Consider the following 26,487-nt stretch of genomic DNA (forward strand, 5'->3'; position numbering starts at 1 on the left):
TCTGACAATGACACTTTGGGCTGGCAGTCCAGACAGGTCACCAGGGTCAGTATTTGATGTAGTCAACTATCTTACAAATTGGACTTTTAAAGTCTGCATCATGGGATTAAAGTCAGAATTCTGACTTTAAACTCAGAAGTCAACTAATTTGTTAAAATGTGGCCCAAATCGTCTTTCATAGCAGAGAAAGTCTTTTTTTGGAGTAAATGCAGCTTTACCCTAGCCAGTCTGAGCCCTGTTGGTCAGAGTGCAGGCACTATATTAAAAAAAAACACTCCCGGTATTTTGTGCGTTAAAAAAAAGAAAAAAAAAAAAAGAGGCAATGCTAAGTCTGAGAAGAGAGAAAAATAAACTGTACAAAAAAAAAAAAGAAAAAAAAAAAAACTATGAATGACTTCATTAGCTGGACTCTCCCAAAATCTGTGAGATATCTCTGAGGTAATCATTGAAGTATGACTCATTAGACAGCAATAAATACCAACATGAATACAAATATTACAAAAGTAAAAACAGAGGCAAATGCTTAATGCTAAAGCAAAAAATCTGAGCTAAAAGAGGTAGGTTTTTTAGGTAGATTATGGTGTACATCCATTGTGGACACTCCTTTTTGTAAGAACTACATTAAGTTGATTCCATTACAATCCCTGTCCTAATGAACAAAAAGAAAGAGAAGAAAAGGGAAAAGGAACAAAAAGAAATAGAAGACTTGGAAGCCTTTGTATGGGAGATGACCTACTGATCTCTATGAATGATAGCATACATGTTGTTTTTACAGACAGGATTTGTAATGGCAACAGTTATACAAAAAACTTCAAAAATGTCTACCAACATGATATCCTGTAAAGCTTGCTGGTGATAGTGTACCATAAGTTGTGTATTGCAGGCATTGTTACTGTGTTATGTTGCCGATCTTGAGGAAATCTCAACAAAGACGAATCCAGATTTCCACTTTTGTATGGTTTTCAAGTTCCAGTATTTTAACAACCACAATGCAGGGTTAAAAACTTACGGATTCTGAGCAGCTTACCATGGTGAAAACCAAACAGGAAACTCTGGGGATGCACCGTATGTTTATATTTAACAGTATTTGCATGTTATGTACAGTATGTTGGGTGGGGAACTCAATGGGAAGAAGGTCCCAAACAACATAAAAAGGGAACTGGGGGTTCCCCTCTTATGATAAAAATTCCCCAAATGCTATGCGGTACTGACAAAAATCTATTTGTTCATTTAGCGGTGATATGAAAACATCCTTGAGACTCTTCCCGTTTAGTTCTAAATCCCCAAGAGCATCTCCTCTTTTACCCTGTTCTTGTGTGGAGGGAACTCTCCCCGTGGCACTTACTTGTTCACTGATCCTCCCACTGTATTAAACATACACAAATCAACACTGCATCTCTATCTCAATAAAACAAAACAGAACAAAATCAAACCCATATCTACATACAGAAGTATGCATTCAGAGAAAAATCAACATGGAGACTTTTCAAAAACTTCAAAAGTCAGTGTTCAGTAACCAAGCACATCATACCCCTCATCAAACTATACATATGAGTGGTACTGTCTAAAAACACTCGAGCCTCAACTCCTTGAAGTTCAATCACAGCAGGGAGATTTGTGTGGGACACATGGAATTATATACTTATATATACTTATATACACTTTCATGAAACGTATTATGATTTACGTGAATATGGAAACATTCACAAACTATATAACTATCTGTACTAAGCAGATCCTCTACACGTCCATCCCCGACTGTCGGCTTGTGTCACAGTGACTGAAGACGAGTTGGAATAAAGCCACAGTGGCGGAGAATTGACTCCTATGGTAGGTTTTAAGAAAAAACAAAAAACAAAACAAAAAAAAACACCCACGTGGGCTGAACAGATTAAAGCAACAACCATCACAACTTCTCCCAAAAACATCTGTGAGAAGATGTTCAGCTCAACAACAAACAAATGCTCTCTTTCTCTCTCTCTCTCACCATCTTCCTCTTAAATCACAGAGTAAACCTGGTCTGCAGAGATAAAGGATGCTCTTGGTCTGATATGGGAGGCCTGTATGGCTGATCACAGGGACAGTTTTAATTTACTGAAGAAATAATCTGAATTTCCTTTACGCCAAGTTGCATCTAATGAAATCATCCGAACTTGACAGGACTTTTTTGCGGAACTGTCTTGGTATAAAGACATGTCATCTCCTTTAATTTCTTACCATAATCCCACATGCAGCAAGACATACATTACTGGACTCTAAACCTAAGCGCTTTAATTCTCTTGCTTGTTTGGTTTATGAGCCATTAGATGCTGTCTGATGAAGCATAAGCCAAAGATGACAGCAGAGAGAAGGCATATGAGTTCCTATCATATACAAGCTTGTCTTCCAAGAGCCATGGATAAATAGCATACGAGTGTAAGAGATTATATAATGAGAGTATCCACGGCTCTGGAGTCATCATCTTCGATGTACTGTTATGTATCAGTTGTATAACTAGCTTGGTGATCTATATGGCTTATATTAGAGAGCAGCACGGTATGTTTAGCTTGTCCTCTTTTCTGAAATTAGGTGAATACATCAACCCACCGTTAAACAAATACTAATTTGACAAATCAAATACACAAGCAATCCCTGTTTAAGCCAATCCTAACTCATTCTTACAATAAAAATCCATGATCAAAATCAAAACAAAGAGCATAGTGTCTCCGAACGTAGTGATAATTTCTCAAAAACAAAAAAAGAAGGGTCATAATTGTATTTGCATATATATTTCTGAAAAACATTTGCCTTGAGAAATATCTATGTAGCCCTATGTACAGCTGTGGACATATTATATATACTGTATAGAACTGGTATTTACACAATGCAGCCACTAGAGGGCTGCGCAGCATACATCATCAAACAGGAGGGCCTGGGTGTAGAGGTGCACATCGCTGACACCACCACAACCACCACCCCCACCAGGCCCTCAGACATTCTAGAAAATCCACTTCCCTGTCAGAAATGAAAGGGGTGTGACATCTGTGGAGGTCTGAAGCAGCTTCACAAGCTCTCCGCCCACCGAGCTCATGGCATACTGAGGAGGAACAATTCATGGAATTGTCTTTAAAGGTGAACCGACGTATAAAACAAAAAAGCATCTACTGAAATTACATCCATATCTATGCCAATTCCAAGTATGGTATGCAGCTATATATTAACAAGACAGGCCCCTTTGCTTTGGCCGCGATTTACTATTCCAGTTAGATTTGGCATGTTAGCCCTTTAAAATCTGTGATAATATAGATACTGTATATCAATACATAGGCTTGAGTAAAAGGTGGCATAACAGTGCTTAGGATACATGTGGTAGCAATTAACTATTTACAGGGAAATAAATGATTAAACACAAGACAAGATTAATGAAAAACCATTTCAAAAGAGAGTATCAAGCCTTAATGCAGGCTTGGTGTGATTGACAGTTAGCAGTGTAAAAGTAGCTAACACATTTAGTGGCTAATTCTCACCTCAAAACCAGGCACCCCAAAGTCCTATCAAAACCTCACTAAAAATAAAAGACTATGTTCTGTACTTTGCAGTAAACCTAAACAAAGACATTTTCCTTCATAGGCTGTGAGGCTAGTCAGACAGCTTGCTAGCATGTCGAGTGGCTGCATGCGTGACACAAGCCACGGAGCAGCACGGTTATTTTTAGGTACTGGAAGCTTTTTGAGAAAGTAGTTGAACCATACCTTTGGTGAAAGGCGAAAGGCATGTGTTTGATTTGTATACATAGTCATATACATACGCTGCCTTGGAGAGAAGCAGATGAAAAACAAACAAACTAAAAGATTTCTGAAGATCTGAAACATGAAACAAAAATTCAAAGTAATGTGCAGGCACTGCTTTTGCACCGATAAACTGAAATGTCATCCGTACTGTATCTAAATTGTTCTGTGTAAAAGTGACCGTTTCACATAGGTGATGTAAATATAAAACAACCCCAGTAAAACCAAGAGGTAGCTCAACTGAATGGCTAAATGGATAACTGAGTATGTTTGTTGTGTGGGTGTGTGCACATGACGTGCACACACAAAATGTCCAGGCATTTGAAGCAGCTGTTGGTTGATTTAAATACAGACAAAACACTGTATATAGGCAGAAGTTGTATGTAGTATAATTTGTATTAGATTAACTTTCCTTGTTTTCTGTTTCTGAGCATCTGCTTGCTCTCCATACAACCTTTATGCCGAGATAGACTCTTTCAGACGAGACACACATGCAACCACACACTCGTACACACACACACAAACACACACACACACACACACCACTTTCTCTCTCCCATCTGCTTAGTACTCAGCTCTCTCTCCCTCCATTTTTCTTTTCTCCAGCTTCCTCTCCGCCGCAGCCTCTAGGAGACTTCGCTGCCGAACACCTCCAACACCAGCGGGGTGAGCTGCATGCTGTGCTCCGGCTGGAAGGAGAGCGAGCGGTACTGTTTGGAGTGCTCCTCGTTGAGGCTGCGCAGGTCGGCCAGCTTCTGGATCATCTTGGCGTAGAGCAGCCTTCCTCCTCCTGGGTGGTGGAGCTGGATGTAGGCCTGCAGGGTCTCTGACAGTCTGTCTTGGAGGGCTTCGATCCGTGCATGATCCTGCACACCTGGGCGGTCTGTGGGAGTGGAGAGTTTTAAGATATTTATGGTTGTAACATGAGATAAAAAACAACAAAACAAAAAGTTGAAATGGTGTAGTGAATTTGTTATTATCCCAGAAAAGAATTGTGGATGAACACAAAATTGATGATCTTTGTATATCTACCATTCTAGTCAGGTGGCTTACTAATTTTAGAACAGGGAGAGCACATCTATGCATTGTTAATGAGGTGCTTCATGTACACAAAGGAATGCAAATATCCACTTAATTACACATGCTTGCTTGCTTGTGTAACTATGCATGTATAATATATGCACTGCATCCTCTGCAAATGCATACCCTAAGCACGAGAGGCTGATGCTCACCAGAAATATGAAAGCCTTCAATTAACTAAAACCTCCACCTCAACATGATTAATGTTGAGTGACAGATGACAACAATGATTCAAATGCTTCCTAATCAAAATGTTAAAGTTGATTTTTAGCCATAATAAAATCCACAATGAACATATTCCGTGTTCGGGGGAAAAAGCCACTAACGAGATCACTCATGAACAATTCATGATGACCCCTCTATCTGATCCGTCCTCCGCACTGTCAGACCTACAATACCTGGAGAAAGCAGGCAGATAGCCATCAGCAGCACGTGTTCCTCCTCTCGCAGGTCGAGCTTCTTCAGGCCCACCTGGAACTTCACCAGCGGCTCCAGCAACTCCAGAGTGTGGCCAGCTACAGAGAATGCGACATATCATTATTGGCTGAGGGGCACATATAACCAGCTCTGTGCTATATCACTGCTCCTCTGTTGGAGTCATCTATGGAGAGGATCGTTTCCACCTTGCATGCTGTGTGTTCTCAGATTTGTTTTCACCAAAACTAATGGCTGAGAATTTACTTTAAACGCACCAATTTCAATTCAGACCAGTGTATATACCATATATCAGGTGTTGTGGTTTTAATGTAGATGTACAAATGAGAAGCCAAACAAAAACTGCTAAAAGTTTTTCGTTGATCACTATGAATGTACCTCAGTTTCTTAATTTAATGGCTGTGACTGTATAAGGCCCCTAAATGCTTCCTGAGCACTGATGAAATTGTGCCTGTAGCATGGATGTTAGTGCCAAATATTGTTTTTCAAATTAATAAGGCTTTCTAATCAATGAATCCATTTTTACTGAATGTTGGCTTACTTGTAGGCACTGGTTTGTGTTGGGACAGTATTAAACACGGATGCATTTCAAAGAGCTTTTTTTTTTCCTTTTCTAAATTGGATTAAAAAAAACTTTCTTATTATTATTAGTATTAAAAAGTACAGGGCTCCCGAGTGCACCAAAAAATGTTCATTATTTTCATTTTCATTTGCCGCACCAGAGATTTAACCGAGATTATTCCTAACCTTATTCCTTATTTGTCTTCACTGAAACTTGTGTACTCTTATTTACTGCATGACAAAACACATCTGTATTCCAGTCATGTTCCCGTCAACTATTCAGTGATATTTTAAGAAGCACAACAGAGCTACTTCTGCTGGTCCAGACAGTGGTTGTTTTGTGTGGCGGGCAGGTCAGGAGTGACATTCTTGGGTTGATCCCAGAGAGAGGGGTCTTGTTTGAAAGGCAAATGTAAGCCATGCCCACAGGGGCTTCTGTGGTCTGTAAGACTGGTTTTGCAGAAAAACGTGCTCTAGCATCCTTTTCCTATGGGTGTGTGGCTGCTGCCAGTAACCTTATCTCTACTCCCACACTAATGATCTGGTCGCCTCCTTAACGCAGGGCTGCCTCCTAGAAGTGTTAATGTGTAACATGCGCTTCTTTTCTTCGCTGAGCCATACACATAGTCCTCAACACCAGCTTGTCAAACTGTACACGTGGCAGCGCTTAGACTAACCTTTGGTGACGTCACTGATCTGGTATTTGAAGTCCGGCCCACCACAGCTCCAGGACATGTCTTCCAGGTTGAAGCTTTGATTAGAGCGCAGCATGATCACCTCTATGGCGCTGGACTTGAGCAGAGCAATCTGGTCCTCTGCAGTCAGCTCCCTGCAAGGAAAGATATCACCTACTACATTACAGAACCACAAATAGTCAACTATTAAAAGAGGCACTATGCAGTTTTGGAGACGAAATTGAAACTGAACAAGCTGTTCTCAAAGGACAATAATGTTGCCAGAACATTGTTTATAGCTAGAGAGAAGCCAGTTGAAGATTTTGTCCCAAAAATACATAGAGCACCTTTAAAGTAAGAGTCCTCAAATAACTTAAATCATAGTGGACTGGTCATTTTTAATTTGGTAGCAATAGGTACACCAGTAAAGCTCAAATCTAGTAGACAAGTACCTCTATTCTGTGTGTTTATGCATGTGATAGTCAAAGGATTTTGCTTATCAATAGTTTAGTGACTACGGGTTCAAGGTCAGTCAAATTCTTCAAAGTTTATCAGATGTATGTTGTGCAGGAATAAAAAAAAATGTTGTTTTGCTTCCTCCTGCTGGGATGGAAAACTAATTTGACAAACAAATGTCAAATCACAGTAAAATCCTCCACCTAGTTGTGTTATGAAACGTCTTTAAATGTTTATAAGAATGAAGCTACTGAATGAGCAGGAGACATGAGGTAAAACCTGCAGATCTTTAGGGGAGGTCTGGGGTGTTATTCAGGGCTTAGGCAGCAGATCATAAGTGGACAAACATTCCAGAGGTAATCCGACCACGTCCATCACTCGCTGCCAGTGGGAACAGCAACTTTCAGGAAATACAGGCCCCAACTCATTTTAGCCTTGACTTTGGGGTGACCCCCCCCGAGCATTGAGCGTTCGTCCGTGTCAACACACTTAAAGACAAACATGCTTAAAGGCAACAGTTGCCATGTGTGGAAGGTGGGGAAGAAACAATGAAAAGGCCTTCATCAGCCATCGTAATTCTGCCTCTACAGTCGAAAATAACGTGCTGGCCCGTCTTCCAAAAACAAAAATGGTTCTACTTTCTTTTATTTTCAAGGCAAAGATATTGTTCTCCTTCACATCTCCTAATCAACCTTGTACTGTTCCACAGCTTTAACAAAAGATAGTTTTTCTGCAATCACTTAAAAAAAAAAAGTGTGATCTTCAGACACAAACCTGAGGGTGTATGTAAGAAACAAACAGATACTAGAGGAGTGTCTTCTGCTAACGTTAGGCAATCACCCATTAACATACTTAAAGGGCTGAACTTCACACTGACAACATGCCCTTGGCAAATGTATAACCTCGTCCAGTGGAAGAACAACTCCACATGAGAGATTTTCCACGACGTGTCAGCTCTCTGTAATATACAGTCCGTTAGTACTCTCCGGCCTTTAGACCACGGTCATCGCTGTGGCACAATATCGACTTATTGGGCAGGAAAACAAGTAGATGTACAAAGTCTAAGTCACTCAGTGACACATAAATAATAAAAACACATGAGAAGAAGTGCAGAAAATTCTGTCTGTACGTTTGTTTAGGCAAAGATTTTATTTTGCCAGGTCTATTCTGTATCCAAACCGAAAATCAGATAAACACATGGTCATCTGACTTTGAAATCAGAAAATCTGCACTCTCTCCTCTATCTCTAGATCAGGGTGGTAGGCAAAAAAAAAGTACAGACTAAGAAGAAATTATACAAAGCAATATTTTCTGCTAATGAACATCTTTTAGCTATCTCTTATTACTGTGGTCTTGGTTCGACAATCTGCTTTTGCTGGGCTGTGGGCAGAGGAGTCAAATTCTACATAAGGCATGTTTTTTTGTCTGGCTTATCAGCTGTTAACAACCAATGCAGAGTGTCAGAGTTGAAAATCTGACAGACAGTTGGAAAGTTGCTCTCCACACACCTAAACCCAGGGATCATCTTGGCAAATCCAATGACCTTCTGGATGCTATAGGAGACCAGGTCAGCCAGGTGGGGCAGCATGGAGAAGCTGGAGCCCTCCTCCTCGCTGGAGTCAGGACTGCTGCCTTGCTCTTGGTACATCATCAGCAGGTTGTTGAAGTTCATTTTGGTGTCTACTGACTCTGCAGTAAAAAAAAAAAAAAAAAGATAAAGACAGCGGATAAGAGAGGAGACCAGAAAAGAGAGAGCCATGGTCATACACCACAGAAAAACAATATCACACTATTCCTGTGTGGAAAGGCATACTCTGTGCTGAAACAACCGAGAGAAACCATGAAATAGAGAGGGCTTGTTGATGGAAAGGATCATTGGAGTGTCAGGTCAGTAGGCGTGAGAATGAAAGCTTAGATGACAGCTACGACAACATGTGAAGCATGCAGAACTAGCTGGGGTTGTTTTGAGTCATTAGTCTCCACTGAATGTTGGCGGTGGGCCACGTGACCATGTCCCTCGCTGTGTTCGCTCCATTAGTGACGGATGCATTAATGAACTGATGTTTACTAGTAGGAGTCAGGTGGCCGGGGGGGGGGCGACAGGTTATTCAGGGATTTTCCACTAGATTCTCAGAAAAGCAGCGTAATATGCAAAAAGCTGAACTGGTATAACAGTTGTGTTAAGTTAATGTGGGATCTTATTGAGCCCTCTACTTAAAGTTTGGTTGTTTTTCTTCATGTTGATAAAGGTTCTCAGTTATCCAGGTTGTAACAGTTCTCCCCTCCAGATAGTTAGAGCAGAAGAAGCCTCTTGGATGAGAGGTGAAACGTCTTCAAGAAACGGAAACAATTCCAGCAGCCTACGATACAGAACTTTGAATTGTTTTTCTTTTTTTTAGTCAGATATATTTCTTGTCAGGTAATGCATATTATTCTTCCTTGTTCCAATGTAACATTTGTTTCTGGGTGATTCCTACAAAAAGGATGACTGTGCAGGATAAACTAGCTTCAGCAGTAACCTTCAATAGTGAGTGTCTCTTACCTGGAGAGTGACTGAAAGAGTCAGAGGAGGCGTCAGACAGAGAGTGGAGCGAAGCCGCTCTGCTGGCGCTACGTGTCACTGGGCCCTCACGCACAGGAGGCTAAACAGGAGAAAAGGGGACACATAAAGGTCTTGGTTGGTTCCGGTCACCAAAAATTAAAACCATATTTTTTCCTTTATTAATGGAAATTTTTGATAGTGGAATACATTTATTCAGTAAAAAGCCTCACAATCTTCATTGACATGCAAACGATGAATTAGTGTTCATAGTTTCTGTTTCTCATTTAGAAATACTGGACATGCGGTTTTGTTGTTAACCCTCTGAAAAAAAAGGGATCAACTTACTTGTTTTTAATTGTGTGTGTGTGTGTGTGTGTGTGTGTTGTGTGGGGATGGAAATCTGTTACAGAATGGAAGACAGCACTGCAAAATGCATGTCGGAGAAGACAGAGACGTGCAAGGTAAAATTCAAAGCAATGTTTCCAAGGAGAAATGGACCACTGGGTGTGTGAGATTGGTGCGCAAACAAGATAAAACGAGACTACTGTTGAGGGGAAATGGAGTACAACTAAAGCAGGAACAAATTCTGATGTGAGAGACAATTAAATGCTGGTTAATGCACAACAAGGTTCACACAAAGATCCCTGCATTCATTTGAAAGTTTTGTCAAATGTCATATGTCATTGTTACTTTGTGGGACTATGGACTCGAAGTGACTAAGTGTAAAGTAACATAAATGTGGATTAAGTGTAAACAGAGTGGGGAATGTTCCATCAATCTTAATACAATTACAACAATATGCTGTGTTTCTTTTCTGTTTTAGGTCTTTTGAGGTCATGAAATCTTTTTTTTATCCATAATGTAAAAGAATGAACAGCAAAACAATGAAATAATGATGACAGTGATTGTTGATGACATGAACTGTATGAAGACACGAACCCTGAAGCGGCAGAAGTCAGAGTAGGAGTCGTCATATGTTTTGTGGTGCGCCTCCACCAGCGTGGCGATGACCTGGCTCTGTTCGTCAGTGAGCCGGGGCCGCCGCGCCTCCCTCTCTGCTTCGCGCTGCGCCTCCTCGTCCTTCCTCCGTTGAATCAGGTCCTTCTTCCTCTGCACTTCCTCATCTGTCAGAATGACTGAGGGTGCAAGTGTTGAGAGACAAAGAGCGAGAGTGTTAGAATTATCCACACACCCACACACAGGAAAAATAAACTTTGCATGGAGAATACAGTTTTTACACAAGCAGAAAACAGCAGGGCAACAGGTGGGGGACATATACACTACCAGAATTGGTTGAAGGCACACCACTTTAACAGCATTTCAGTATGTACTTGTGTTTTACATTGTGATGACAACTTTGTCAATGCAGTGTTGGGCGGAGGGGGCTTGTTATTCTCTAGAGGAAGAGAATGGGAGGGGACAGGTCCATATGGAGACCCCTGCTGCATTGAACAACTGAATGCATTGTCTTTGTTCTGTTCGCTCCTTGTTGTTCTAGCCACTGAATTAGCTCACAGAGACATAGAGAGAGAGACAGAGAGAGAGAGAGCTTGGTCTCAACAACAAGCTGCTGTTTTTGCAACAGCAATGCCACTGGCTCCCGTTCATGTACAGTAAATCTCAGTGTTGGTGCCACCACTCTTGTGGTATTCCCAGGAACACTCTGGGGACGGAGCATGGGGCTGGAAGTGAGGGGCCTTAGCTTAAAAGAGGCCTGCGGACAATATGCGGATATCGGGAGAAAACAAGAGAAAAATGTACCTGCTATTTACAGACAATGAAAATAAACAAGACTGTGTAGAAAGAAGAGGCCTCAATAGATTGTACATAACAGCAGGTGTTTAAACTTCAGATGGAGTAAACTTACTGTATACAATGTGGGGAGGCTCCGCTAGTTCAAATGGAACATGTAAACACTCTAACAGGGGCAAAGACCCACAGATATTTGAACCCGGTCCAAATATTACATAATATACAAGAGGGACTGTCGCCCCCAAAACTATGAAAGCAAGTTGTGAGGATTTTTAATATCACGCCTTCAAAAAAGAAACAAAAAGAAAAGTAGATGTAATGATACTTGCAGAGGGTTGTATCGTTTATCTTATCTCATTAACATGGGATGGTGATCTTGAGTGAGTCCACAGCAAAGTTTTGATCCATTTTCAGCAGTGTTAGGCAAACACTATTGAAAATAACCCTTCACCTTATTATCCCATCCTAGCAGTTAAATAATAATGTATAATAAACTGGGATCAGCCTGAACACCCTACACTATTTAAATACACAAATTTAAACACAGTGTAAGGTTGAAGTATTGACCTTAGGGCATGTGGGTCACCTGTCATACTTACACTCTTTCATCATGCCGATGTCCACGCAGCGCTTGAGCCGGCATGCCTGGCAGTGGCGCCTGTTGTCCTTGGTGATGGTGCAACTGCCGTTGAAAGGACACGTGAAGCTGGCCTTGCGCTTCATGCTGCGTCTAAATAAATATACAATTTACAGTCATCTCAAATTAACAGATAGATCAAGGAAATGGGAATTTCTTAAAAAGAATTCAGTGACGTGCATTGAATATTTTTTCCCTGTGTGTGTGTGTCTGAAAATGTTGATAACGGAGCTCTGTCTCAAGTGATTTAACATGTATAGCAAACTGTGGCAGCTTTACAAGTGCAAATAATCATGGCAGAACCGGTTAAATATTTTTGCCCTTGAAGCCGGAGACTGAGCAAAACAGCATAAATATGGATGAGTGCCAAGGAATCCAGGGGTAAAAGACGAGCCTTGCCAAACTGTGACGCAAAGCATAATGATTTAGTCAGTGATGGACGTGGACGTATGACCAATTATACACAGACATGAGTGAAAACATACAGATAAGCATGCCTGGTGAGAGTTCAAACAGGGGCCAACTGAGAGACGAGGAAGGAGATTATCAAAACATCCGTCTATTTCATCCTCTCCCTTTAAATATCAACACTGCCGAGAGGAACAGGCGCAAACAGGGCGGATACGTCGAACACACACTAGCTCACAAAATCATGACTTGCTCCAGTTTTGTCTTCAGTCAAACTGGAAACTCGTGTGTGTATTGGTGAGCAGGCGGCAGCTGGGGCATTGACTATAGGACCAGGCTCATTTGTATTCTCTACCTGCTGCTGGGCATTAGTGGGAACTTCAATGTTGTCAGTGTGTGTTCTTATGTAACTGTGGGTGGTAATTACATTTAATGTGTGTGAATGTGGGTGGTCTTTATATATGCAAGTACAGACCTGTGTTTGTGTGCTAATGTGTACATGTGTCAATAGTAACGTGTATCTTTCTGTTTTCACCAGGTTGATTTGAGCTATTGTTGTATACATTAGATTTGGCGATTTGTGTATGCTGCACAGTGTATCTGTAAACTCCAACATGCATTTGTGTACCTGAAAAAACCCTTGCAGCCCTCACAGGTCATGGCGTTGAAGTGGAAGCCGGTGGCTTTATCGCCGCAGACACCGCAGATCCGCGGCATGTTCCTGTCGAACTCATCAGAAGCCTGAGTGGACGTACTCACAACCGTGGACTCCATCACTGAACAAAGAAATAACAGACAAAAAAAAAACCAAAACACATTAAATCAGTGCCTAGTTATAAACAATTTTCACTTGCACAAAAACTCTGCCACAAATCAGCAAAAAAAAAGAGAAAAGGGAAGAAAGATGAATCAAGCTGCCAACTTCCAACTTCCAACATCTGAAGTAAATTTAAAATGATTATTCTAAAGTTATGACTTCACAAGTTATGTGACAACAAAAGTGTTACTGTCCCAACTTTCTGCTTTTTCTCATGATATTGCTGTGAAAATTCATGTGAGACACATCATGTCTTTCCACCTGTCTCCATACCAGCCATACAGTGTCCCCTACCTCAGGACAAATCCCAGTCCCCAGTCTTCTCTGGAGGTAAACTCAACTCCAGTGTTTCTGTCCTGGGGCGAGGAACGGGAGCCATATGAATCAAATGGAAAAACCCTTGTTCCACTCCAAAATGCTGGATCTGGGTTACATTTGATTACATAGTGCTCAGAGTATCTATTTCACTTAACGGCCTTGTAAGAAAGGGGGGGGAAGAGGCATGTCACCGCAAGGCTAGCATCCTCATAAACAAACAATCACTGTCTTATTCACAAAGCTCCTTTCTCATTCCTTTCTTTGCTTTCACTGCGGAGTGAAAGCGTAGCAAATGATGGAAGGAGATGAAGGGCCGAGGGTGGCGACGGTAGGGGAACTAAACCGATATAAACCTCAACAAACTCACAAATCAAAAAGCAAATGAGGTAAGGGCCCAGCTGAATAATTTAAAATGTTTGACAGATCACTCCATTACTCATGTCTAATTAAGAAAACACAGGTCCTGCTAAAAGTTTCATATAATTTCCTGTTGTTTTTATATTTAGTTAAACAGTAAATATGAAGAGTAAACCTTTAAGCCAAACTGTGTTGTTGACCACTTTTTTTTAGCAGGACATGTAGTCCTCATTAAGACAAAGGGTCAAAACAAGAAAGGAAACAGAGGATCTAGTCATTGCTTCACTGCTGCAGGCAGCATGGACAGCAGTGACTCGAGCTTCTGCCATATGTTGATGTCTTGTATCATGGCAACACAAGCAGGACCAGGAACATCTGACATGATGACCGTTATAGTAGAACGAATTGGTATACAGCCACACAACTGGATGTGGCAGCTGACAGCAAATATTTGTGGAGGAAAACCAGTAAGCAGATACAAAAGACCACAGAGAGGTTGAAGGGAAAAAGCACTCGATGTGAAGAAAGCTCAAAACAGAGCGGTCATTTCTCACAATATACAGACGGAAAGAAAAAACAGATGTCTTGGAATAAATCGATATTGTAAAGCCGGACAAATAACATTTTATCAGCTCTCCAGTGACAAAATAGGCTCAGGTGTGTCTTAAACGCCCCGGTTTTCTCCAGCTCTCCCTGTGCACAACCTCTTCTGCAGAGGTAAAGCACACACGTTGAGTCAAAGGTCCTTCAGAATGACATACCAGCAAAAGCACTGATCATCAATCATATCAAACAAATGTCATGTCTCCATGACTCCAGAACGCCAAACTCATACGTATGTCTGTTAAAAAGCTCCCTTTGTTACTTTCATACTGCCTGTACTAGTAGAAGTAATAGTAGAGCTGGCATGTAATACATGGTTGGGTAATGTGCAATACTAGAATGAGAATATTAGAACTCCTGTAAGAGGGTTGCACGATATCAGAAAAATCTGTTTTGTGCGATAACAGTGTTCAGTATTGTGATGATGATATGACTTGCGATAAATAAATAAATAAATATTGGAAAGACCAGTTTGCAATTTGTTTTTTAAATCAGATCTGAAAGATGGAATGTCTACACTGTTATTTGCAAAGTGATGGGATCGGATTTTAGTCTGGATGTCAGCAACATACATGCGTGGGGTTGCTGTGGTAACTACGTGGGGGCCAGTCACTACATACACTGGTGGCTTTCGAACACGGACGCATGAGAAATGAGGATCCATTATCTTACTCTCAAAACCATCACGCTGTCATGTCATGGAGCAGACAATTTATTTAAGCATGACTGTTCAGGGACTGCTGTTCTCTGCATTGTTTTCCATACCACTTTATTTGTAGCAGCATGGATACTGCTCAGCTGCTCTGATGCACTTCTGTGACTCTGCAACTCATGTTGTCGCTGTGTGGTGTTGCGACTGAATGGCATTTCAAACCATGTTCAAAGCATGTTTTCTTTTTTGCTGTCCAGATTTCCTAAAGTCACAATCTTTCACTTAACACAATCTGGACATAGGTTAGCTGGTGTGAATGCATGACACATGGAAATTAAGTAACTTTTCTTACTCATCACGTTGCGGGGATTCTTTTGTGTAGTGTTTATTATGCATGTTCATATCACGACGACAATGAAAATATGATTTGAGCTCTCTGAGACAGCTCTTTGTGGAAATAGATAAATAAATAAAAAAACATTTGATTGCATAAGGGCAAACTAATCCCAGCAGGTGTTCACACTCATCACACTGTGCACCAACAGGAATGACACCCTTCTTTTTTATTACTATATCATCAGCTGATCATTGAAGTCAGTCCTCTGTGATTGCATTCAGCCTTGACAGCCCATTACACTAAATGCACAGTAGTACTGAGAGAGCGCTAAATAATGCAGCAGGTTATTAGAGCAGATCTGTACTCATTCCAGTCTCAGGCACGCAAAGCCAGGGAACAGGTTTTCAGCTCAAGGCTTCTATGTCTCACTCTTGACTGATATGCATATTTGTGTGTGAGGTGTTCAGCAGCATCAATCAAATCTGCCACTGCAATAATAATGTGAATTATTACTTATGTCTCATGTTTTACGCCGGCATGACGGATAAAACAGAAACAGTGTAATTTCTGTTTTGCTTCAAGGGCTGACTTCTGCTCCATGACAGCGTGACGGTGTGGATTTTTTCGCCAGCCGGCTGGCTAATTGAAGCAGATATGTATAATTACAACATTTGTGCGCTTGTAGATTGTAACAACTTTACCAATTACAAAATCACAGCCATGTGTCAAGACATTAGGCTTTGCCACTGACTGTATTCGTTCAACATCTTGAAGTCCAGAAACTTCTGCAGCCAACAAGTTCTGAAAAACTTTAACTTTTTCTAGCGAGAAACAGATTTGTTGTTTGTTGGCAGGAATATGATGACAGCAAGATAGTGAGAAATGCAGCAGAACTGGTTTAGGACCATAGATAGAGTTCTGTATCTAAGTTTAAGACCTTTTCTAAGTTGAGATGTACTTGTGCCATTTTCTTCTCAGTTCCTATTTCCTATACCTGAGCTCTGTGTATTGTCCGATATGTTGTACCAATCCAGAACCATATATGTATCATTATCATCATCATTCTTATTTTGTAAACACCTGCATACTACTCAGTCTGTGCAGATGTTTCATTGTTGATGTGCTTGAAGTTACAGGTTTTGCTGGTTGTTTATAGACACTGCATATAGCAGGATCACATTTCTAATAATCAATTAGGTGGTATTGGATCGGTGTGTGGACTGTACAGATCAATATCGATTCAGCATTTTAGGCAGTGTCGGAACCATTACTGATACTGTTACTGGTATCAGACCAACCATATTTGCTGATGTTTTACTATTCTGTGTCATCAGATTTGCGTTTGGGACATTTTACTCTCCGCACTACAGTACTACAGCGCATTAAAATGCTGTTTTGTCACACATTTTACCTTTATCAAATAATTATTTCTTGCAATTTAGATATTGCACTTAACCACATATTTGATGAAAAGCATCAAGTTGATGAAAGCATGATAAAACCTAAAACCTGGGAATAAGATATTAGTTGTATTTTATAAGATTCCACCTATTCGCTTTAGTTTCAGAAGTGTGACATAAATATAATGTTGGACGGGGAAAAAATGTTCTTGTTTAAAAATAAACCAAGTGAAACTAGGGAAATATCTCTTTTGGTGAAACAGTAGTTTGTTAAGTGTTATAACAAGACATTAAATGTATCCTTTTTAAAACACATCTTTAAACAAAAATGTAGACAGCTGCTCTGACAAAGATTTCCAATAAACAAGTCTGGACCTTTTTTTTAGCTTTGATTTCTTTTCTTATATAAAGACTATGTTAAATAGGTGCTACTTTCAAATTGTAAAAAAAAAAAAATCATGGTATACATATTGTTCTTGACTGGACAACAAACTGTAAACAAGCACTGTTTTTACTGATTATTCAGAATTATGTCACTAATGTTTAAACCACATTCAAAGTTTTCCATCTATTCAATAAAAGAGATACAATTATTTCAATTGATTTCTACAAACAATTCTAGAAATACTACAAATATATCTATATATAAATTCACAAAGGAAAATAAAAAATGGACTTAAGACATTAGCTTCTATACTACTTGCATTCCTAGTCCACTTATGTCATTGAATTTTTGGTCTTCAATGCAGATGTATATTGTTATCGTATGTACATCTTGTTTTCTAGAGAATCCACTTACTGCATGCTTTCCTTCCACTAAAATAAAAGAAACAATAAAAGATTTGTTTAATCTTTGATCATGTCTGCAGTCCCGGCACATCAAAATAACTTTAACTAGGGCTGACACAAGTATATAAAAAAGGCGTGGAAGATAAAACATGGAGGTCAGAGTCACTGAATGACTGTGAGAGTTGCACGTATCCCAAGCATGGCAGAGCTCCTGAGGGTAATTAAGGTAGCTCATCTCAGCCACATGACTAGTATGAGTAGAAATAAGCTTAAACCAGCTGAAGGAGACAAATCTCTTGAACAGGAACGACTTCTATCTGAGTGGTATGGTGCCTGTTTATTGAATGAGCTCTCTCTCCCTTTAAGCAGAGGCAACAGTGTACATGAGTGATTTAATAGTACGCATTAGAACCACAACATACTCAGTAGTAAGTAGAGAGGAGGAATGCAGATTTAACATTGTTTACACTGAATGTCTCTCAAATCTACTGCTTGCAGTAGTGTGTACAGTTCAAACCTATAAACCATGTTTTTGCTTGTGTGTCCATTCTACCTCACTACATAGGCGAATTCTCATCTATTGCCACCTGAAGGGCCGTTTGCTGTCAGAGAGAGGAAGTAGCAGCCCACAGGACAGAGCAGTGACAGCAGTGTAGGAGGGAGACATGGATGCCCGAGAGAAGCAGGCCAGGGAGGAGCTGAGTGGAGGAGACGCTGGAGAGATGGAGTAAAAACAGACAGGGATACAAACATAGATCCAGCGAGCAGAGGAGGGGTGACCTCTTTGTCACAGTGACTTTCTGTGTCACTAAGCATACCCTGCTGGCTGCAGCGGATATGAGAGAGAAACTGTGATGAGGAGCGGACACACAGCAGTGGCCCAGAGAGAAGCGATCAACACAAACAGCCTTTGTGAGGTTTTTTTTTTTGGGCGATTTAAAAAGGAGGGCTAAAAATACACAGTTAGAAGCCACTTCAATTACGGGCTAAATATAAATAAATGTCTCATCTCTGACAGCTTCTCATCTTGAGAAGTGTCAGGGGGAAAAAGCTATTTGCTATTCACGTTGGAATCGTTTTTATAGTGCGATTTATTTCTGTTGGTGCTGCTTTATTCCCATTTTTAAAATCAAATCAAGGAGCGGCTGTGTTGTATGAGCGTGTGTGAGTGTGAACTGTCCATGTGACAATGAAATATCTGTTGGCTGAACAACTTACTTCTATTAATGAAAAAACAAGACAAGTGTTGACATGTTTCCTCTAAAGGACTTTTACTGTTCAAAAGCACAGGATGATCAAATCAGAGAACACCACATGTGACAACCACAACACCCCCCTGCTCACCCAATGAGAAACAACACATTTTCAGTTCAGGGGATTTGTAGATTACTTGCTCAACTCGAAAATATGTAACTGACTATGTTGTTGTTGTAATACAAACATGACCGTGATCATTTTTGTTCACGGTATTGCCTGTTCTGTTTTCATGCAAAGTGATGGTTCACGTGAGAACGCTACCAACATTATTGCCAACACCAAGCAAAAATAACTTGTGGAGTTTCCCCAAAACACTTTAAGACTTGGGCGAAGCAGCAGTATTTATTTAGGAAATGTTAACATTTTTTCACGTTCCAATATCTGTATATTAGGAATCAACAGTTTATTCATCTTTGAAAGGGCGTATTTGCATTATTACCTTTATCTAAGGAGGCTATGTGTTTGCCCATATCCATTTGTTGGTTGGCTGGTTGGTTTGTTGCCAGGATTACAATAAAACTACTGAACACACTATCATGAAACGGAGGAAGAATCTCAGCCAAACTGCTGGCAATATGACAATCTTTACAGATAAAAGTTGAAGAGTAATTGATCGTACAGTGAGCACCTTTTGCTCTGGTTTTACCTTTTGCTCTGCAACAGAATAAACCTTAGGTAAGAATTCACAGATGGACTTTCTGCGAGACCAAGTATTAAAAAGAAGTAAATGCCATGTGAAATGGAAGCCTTGAATTTGGGAGTCTAAGTGACACGGCGGCAGTGGCCGATGAGCAAGAGATGAGGCCTGCTGTAATTATGCACGGCACCACAAACTGACTCTGGCTTGTCATTTTAACTGGGTGGTGAAAGCTGCAAAATAAAGACATTACCCAACTTTGGTGGTGTAGCTGGAAGAGAGGCTTGGGAGTTTCCTCTTCTTTTAACCCAACAAACTAGCTGAGGGAGAACAAGTGCTACTTTGCATGCAGCGGAGCAGTGACTCATCTTTTCCTCCTTTGATTTATTCACATCATGGATGAAATGACACGCATGTGTCTCATAATCCAGGGTCTGACATCCGAACTGGTCCTCGATTGGATTTAAAAACAAGACGCTGTCTGCAGAAGCCTGGATGTCCAACAGATGATAGCGATAGATCATCAATCTTAAAGATAAACGGCCTGCACTGAAGGAAGATCAACACATCAGAAAGCGTTCTCTTGTCATATAACAAAATATGTTACATATAACCTGCACTACATGAAAAGTCCAGTGATTAACTATTTATTAATGAACACCTGGCAGATTTTCAACTCTGGTGCAGTTGAAAGAATATCCAACCATTCTGCACGACATTCTCAGAAAACAGCACAACCTGCAACACATTTATCGCTGTGAATCATTTGCACCATCTGCATCCCAGGGTCCCAAATGGATACCACTAACTTGCACCTTCTAATTAGTTGACACTAGATGTCAATCAATGTGAAATTAAGGCTCGACTACAGATGGTGCGAACCTGGGCAACAGACAGTAGACGCTTGTTAAGTGCTATTATGAGAAATTGTAACACCTCATGCAATGACGGTGAGCATAGACCATATCAAGTCATTGATGTGTGTATCACTGAGGCAGTTACTGTATCTACAGTGAATTGATATTCATACAGGAATACATGGCAAAGTGGACCATGGCAGGAGTCCAATACCTCTCAAAAGGTAGCTTGTTTCCTTCCGTTCCCTTTGCCATTTCATTTGCAGCTGCACTATTGTCTCAGTATGTGATTACCAAACAGGAAAGTGGCCATTGGTTTTCCTTGTCAGGTGCCTTGTTACTTACAGAAAAGACATAATTGAGACCTCAGCTGCAAAAAAGATTTGGACTGCAGCCCAGATGTTAGATTAACTTTCATCAAAGTCAATATCAAGCGATTATAAAAACCCACCCCGCACCAACGCCCACTGACTAACAAACCTAATTAAGTGGTGCCATTAGTGCCTGGGCGTTGAAATGAAATACGATTGAGGCTGGGTCACGATATAACAAAATGGGTAGAGAGGAGGATCCAGACAGCATTTCAAGGAGGGATCATTTTAACTGCACGCAGACGTGCAGAAGAGAGAAGGGGAAAGCGGGAAATAAAAAACCTCTGGCATCACGTCCCAAGAATGTCAGCAATGAGCTTACAGACCACATCCCAACACATAGGAGTCAGAGTCGGAATCACATCCAGACCTATAACAGCGCTGGAAGAAAGAGAGGGATCACTGTGGAACGCCTGAGTGGGAGAAGGAGGCCCCTCTGACAGTCCAATGAGCATCCTGCGTCTACATCACATGACGCAATCCCACAAATGGTTCTGAAATTGTTCCATGCTGCCAAAAGTTTCACTTAAAGGAAAAAAAAGAGAGTGGGAGAAAGATTTAAAGGAGGAAAGAGAGAGAGAGGAGAGACAGGGAGAAGTGGCGGAGGGAGAAGGGAGAAAACATAAGGGGATGTGTTTTACTGCATACCTCGGGCTGGGTCACTACGAGTACAGAAGAGACATAAAACAAATCAATTCTGGAATGACCCGGGCTGCAGTGAGAGCTGGGTCTGCAATGGAAAGACATGGGCTTGTGGTTCACACATAGAACTACATACAGGCCCCAATAATGACAAAATAAGGTGAAATGGGGAAATTTAAAAAGAAAGCAGATGGTAAGGATGAAGTACCTTCAAGAGAAAAACAAGATCTAAGATTTGTGACAGAGGAAGTTTAATTCAAATCTGATTGGTGTTTAGAAACTTACTTGGCAAAAATACATGGAGAGAACAGACAGAGAGAAGGAGGAAAAACATACAATCAAAGACAATCGGTGTATGTACATGAAATTCGGTTCAAGAACTTTTAAGCACATTTAAGCTACCTTAACTAATCATTTCCAGACTCTTGAATCCTTTATCATCACATCTAAAGTGTTTCTTTTATCCAATTGTGGAGAATGATTTTACACAGCAAGTGATGCAAATTGCCACTTTATTAACTTGACCAAATGTCCGTATAAACTTTATAATACTTATTCAATTTTTGCCAATTTTAATGCCAGGAGACACACTTACATAGCAATGGGATTGTATGATTTCAAATATTAAATGTATTGATTTAGATGAGTGATTGTGTGGCTAAAACACCTGATTTTGTTGAAAATGAAGCATTTTTCAGTGTAATTAAATTTAAGCATCCTAACTGTGACAGCATAAAGGTTAAAGATTCTGTACGAGTTCTAGACAATGCCGACCTGTCAACAACAAACTAGACAAACGGAGTCTGTAATGCAGCTAAACAACTGGCTGAGCAGACTAGTCCAGTCCTGTCCCTTCATTTCCCTCTCTCTCGCTCATTCTCCCTCTTGCAGCCTCCGTGGCTCTATCTCATGCTCTTTTCCTACGATCACAGGGAGCATGTTACAGCAGCAGTAATAGCACATGACAAGGTGACCTGTGCCCCACACAGGATGGGCTAAACTGGGGTGGAAGGGGTGGGGTGGGGGGTCCCATGTCCCGTGTCCAACCCTATGGTCTCTGCACCACTCCCCCCCTGCCCAGGCCCCAGTGCTGGCCTGTAAGGGGAGAGAGAGGCAGTGACGGCAGCCTGCCCCCTTATACTGGGCCCCTTGCTGGACTCTGGAGAGGGGAAAGAGACGAGGCAGGGAGAGGCCCACTTCAACACACACCAAAAATCCAGTTTATGTCCATGCTGAATTTGATAGAGAATGCATATTTTCAAAAATACACAGGGTCGCGCACACAGATGGCCAGCTGGACAGAACCGGACAGACAAGAGACATGTGGGTAAGGTGGGTGCAAACACTAGCCCACAAGTCAAAGTTATATAACCTCCATAAAATGCTGTCTCTCTTCCAGGAAATAACTCTCTTAAAAAGATGGAAAATATAAAAAATTACTGGCTTTTATATTTATAAATAAAAACCTGACTTTTGAAAGGAGAAAAAAAACAATTACATCAAAATTACATAAACAAATTATCTGTAGTCTCGTAAATCTGTACTTACTGTACATGCCCTGCCCTACATGTCAAACAGTGACACATATTTCGCTTTCAAGGAAGATTAACCTCTACATGACGTCTGCGCCACATACAACAAATATTACCTGTGTGATGTGTTTGGCCTAGAAACCATCAACCATGGGCGGTAATTGCGGACCGAAGGACATTAGGGGGAAAGTTAACACTTCATTAGTCTCAAAGGCAACTAGGACATATGCGGCAAACAGCACACATGAACATACAGAGTACAAACAAGTGGGTCTATACAGTGAAGTACAGCACGCTCTTTCTTTCTATAGGGTTACATGTGAGAGGAAGCGACCAATTACTGTAGTCACGAAAGGGGGGAGGGGCAGTGTATTTCACTGTGCAGAAGACCTAATGGACTGTACCATTACAACAGCACACCGCTCCATGAACAACCCGACACAGGTGCGGTCAACAGCGACACAAACCAAGCCTGTGATGTAGATGAGTCCTCCTGACAAATCAACTACAAAACAGCTTTAAAGGCTGAAATACACTCTGTCTTCATTTGGGTAAAGTCTCCCTTAGTGTCGTAAATAACTCACGTTCTCTAGTAAAGTTCCACATCATACACATAAGGAACATGTGTGACTGCTGATCTTGCGTCTGCAAAGTCGTTGAGAAGGTAAACTGCAGGCATTTAAAAAATAAAAAGGCTGATATCTAAACAACAAGGGTCAAACTGTTTCATAAACGGAAATGGATAGGTGTGAGAATGACAGGACCAAGCTCATCGGGAAAATAGGTAGATATACACACCCCTTGCTGTTAGCCGTATTTGGCACGTTCAGGTGTTCTTTAAAGGTGATGAGCAGCAGAGAGAAAAGAAGAGCCCCAGGCTGTTTTTAATTTCAGACTTTAAAAAAGACAAGACGCTCACAGTAAGTAATGATGTCATTACAAGCTCAGTTCTCCACCACAAAGAAGTGGTTGGTTCATGTGTAAAAATACACTTGTATAAACATTAATAGTTCTACTGTGGCACGTGTGTGGGGGTGACGGAGAACTCCTTCCACATTCAGGTGAATTGTCTCACATGATTTCATAATAACATAAGAAAATTGTAACTGTACAGCACACTGAGTAGCTGAGATCACTGCAGGTTGTCATTATTTTCTCGTGTGTTTTCCTGCAGATTTTTAGTTTACATTACCCTGTGTCATTGAAGGTGTCTAAACATGCTCTCTTTGGGACTAAAAAAAACTTGACTAGGACTGTATTGACAAATTCCTTCTTGGTCCTGCAGATTTTACCACACAGGTCGTAAAGTCAGGGATACGTCCTTTGGTTTTAACAGTGTCTGTGATTTAGATCACATGTTGACAGGTCACATTGAGTTAAACAAAGTTTTGAAAGTAGTGCTATATTTGTAATTCACAGCTGTAAATATTATCACTTTAGTATTCAAATATCACAGCCTTATTAAAGGCAATATTGATAATAACTCATACATTACCCTACCGTGTTCTTAAGAGATTTCTTTTCGCATGTATGATGAGAATAAATGTATGTAAATGTAACAGATATTAAATTGCGAGATTGCAACAATTACTGGACATCTGTTCAAAAAAGATGTAACTCAAAAGCGACATTGGGGACTATTTACATGTGAACAGACACTTTCACAGTCGAAAACTGTCATTATGAACAAGGGTGCACACATCAGCAGGTATGACTTCATAGTGAAAAGAGAAGGGTCTCACCTGAGATGTTAGCATGCCCTTGAACCAATAGGTAAGTCTTGAAACCGCTCTTCAGTTTATCCCGAGTTGTTGATCCTGTTCAATACAAAAGCAAAATGGCATGTCGCAAGTCACTGAGTGGGCCCATACCTGACCTGCAGTTGCTCTGTTTATGTAACACTGACTTATTTTCAACGGAAACGTACACACTCAAGGGTGATCATCATACAGCAGTAAGGCGATTAACGCAGGCAAACACACTGGTTAAACAACACACTCCGACTGTGCTCAGCCGGTTTCTTGTGTGATCCTGGTCCACACAAATTGCCAACAACTCGAGTCTCGACTTTAGCATTCCTCCTGTGCATGCGAGTTTCATACCTCAGCTCAACTTTTTCCCCATCAAGACCGAGTTGCTTTTAATCCTCTTTAGTCGACGTCTCTCGTCGTCTTCATGTTCGCGCAAAGTGTATCCCCTCCATGTTGACTGGGTGGGTTTGTAGCTCTCAGCAGAGTGGACCGCGTTGCTCTAAACTCAGAAATGTGAGGAGACTTGGGGGAGAAAACGTCAAACTCGTCCGCCCTTCCAGACGTTGGCTCACACACACACACTCTCTCTCTCTCTCTCTCTCTCACACACACACACACACACACACATGCACACACACAGCGGCGCTGGTAGTAGCTAACGTGTTAGCGTGGCTAGCTGGAAGCCTTAACCCTAAAACGCGGCACCAAGTTCTGTCAGCGTATTAACCGTTTTACGGTCGCCGCCGACCAACAGTCAACGGACAAACGGCCGAGCCGCGACTGGGTATCACTGACGGGGAGAACGTACGCGCAAACATGAATAAAACTCAATCACACATACGGTTGTCCGACGAGAAATACCCCTCCTTCTTCAGGACCCAAATAGATGGCCATTACTTTTTGTTATGCACCGCCCCCTCTCCAGGAACTCTACGGGAAAAGAGGGATTTCCCCCCCAGCCCCTCCGGTAACCAATCACAGGTGGGCTTGGCGTGTCTCCTGCGCTGTGATTGGTGGCGTTTCCGCACAGTCCGGCTCCCTTTGGTTGGTTCCGGTGCCCGTATGGCTGGGAGCCGCCCCCTCAAACAGGGGTGTGTCGTGACGTCAGAGGTAACGAAGAGGTAAACAACTTTGACCGCGTGAGGTTTAAAGCAACATCGTTTCTGCCTCTGATTTCTGAATCGACGGGCACTCGCGCCGAGGATTACCGCGCTAAGATTAGAGGCGGTGTGGCGTCTCTTTAGGGAGAGATCATCCCTTTGAGATAGCCTCCCTCTGCAGCGGAGTGCCTTTGTTTTGCAGCAACACTCTCTGCGCCCTGTGTTTGAATTTTAAATGACCCACAACACCATCACCATCGATAACACGCAGCCGAAACACTAACGTGAGCACTCCCCCGTCCTGAATCTTCCATTTTACCCGATTTGCTTCATTATTCCTTTGACACTTTGCAAATGTGTGCAGCGAGGCGTGCGTATCGGAGGGGTGTGTCTACTCTGCAGTACAGTGGTAGGCTGGGAGGCTGCATGGCGATCTTGCCATACATTTGCAATGCATGAGAGATGGCCGAGTGGCTAAAAATAGACGATTAAACAACTCCACCGCACGATCGCACTTGGCAAATAGTGCTGATATTTTCCGCCAAGATAATAAAAAATCTCTTCTCTCGCTTATTTGTTTAGATGGCATTTGTTAATTCACGGTTGCCTGCACATAGGAGCTCTGGTGTGTGTGTGTGTGTGTGTATGTGGGGGGCCAGCGGAGGGGGCCTGGGTGAAGGTCAGGGGTGTGTCTATAATGTAAACACGGTAAAGGCGACAGATATGAAGGCGAGAAGGAAAGGGAGAGGAGGGCC

The 26,487-nt window shown here is 41.4% G+C and overlaps 1 protein-coding gene across 3 annotated transcripts; it reads right to left on the reverse strand.

The window, feature by feature from the left end:
- Positions 1 to 25,719, reverse strand: LOC119021195 (vitamin D3 receptor B). Of its 3 annotated transcripts, none has more exons than XM_037101285.1 (11): positions 24,984 to 25,719; positions 24,624 to 24,698; positions 21,356 to 21,437; positions 12,941 to 13,088; positions 11,867 to 11,997; positions 10,455 to 10,651; positions 9,516 to 9,615; positions 8,482 to 8,662; positions 6,521 to 6,672; positions 5,246 to 5,362; positions 1 to 4,650 (listed from the first exon to the last, which is right to left on the reverse strand). In XM_037101285.1, exons 4-11 carry the CDS (start codon positions 13,084 to 13,086, stop codon positions 4,394 to 4,396), a joined length of 1,281 nt encoding a protein of 426 aa, XP_036957180.1. In that variant the 5' UTR covers positions 13,087 to 13,088; positions 21,356 to 21,437; positions 24,624 to 24,698; positions 24,984 to 25,719; the 3' UTR covers positions 1 to 4,393. The 3 variants fall into 3 exon arrangements, with proteins under 3 accessions (XP_036957180.1, XP_036957179.1, XP_036957178.1); XM_037101284.1 differs by lacking the exon at positions 21,356 to 21,437 and adding an exon at positions 18,139 to 18,299 and having other exon boundaries at positions 24,984 to 25,718; XM_037101283.1 differs by lacking the exon at positions 21,356 to 21,437 and having other exon boundaries at positions 24,984 to 25,713.
- Positions 25,720 to 26,487: the final 768 nt, after the last annotated feature.

Source organism: Acanthopagrus latus, chromosome 6 (assembly GCF_904848185.1).
Source record: "Acanthopagrus latus isolate v.2019 chromosome 6, fAcaLat1.1, whole genome shotgun sequence".
In the NCBI taxonomy this organism is placed as follows: Eukaryota; Metazoa; Chordata; class Actinopteri; order Spariformes; family Sparidae; genus Acanthopagrus; species Acanthopagrus latus.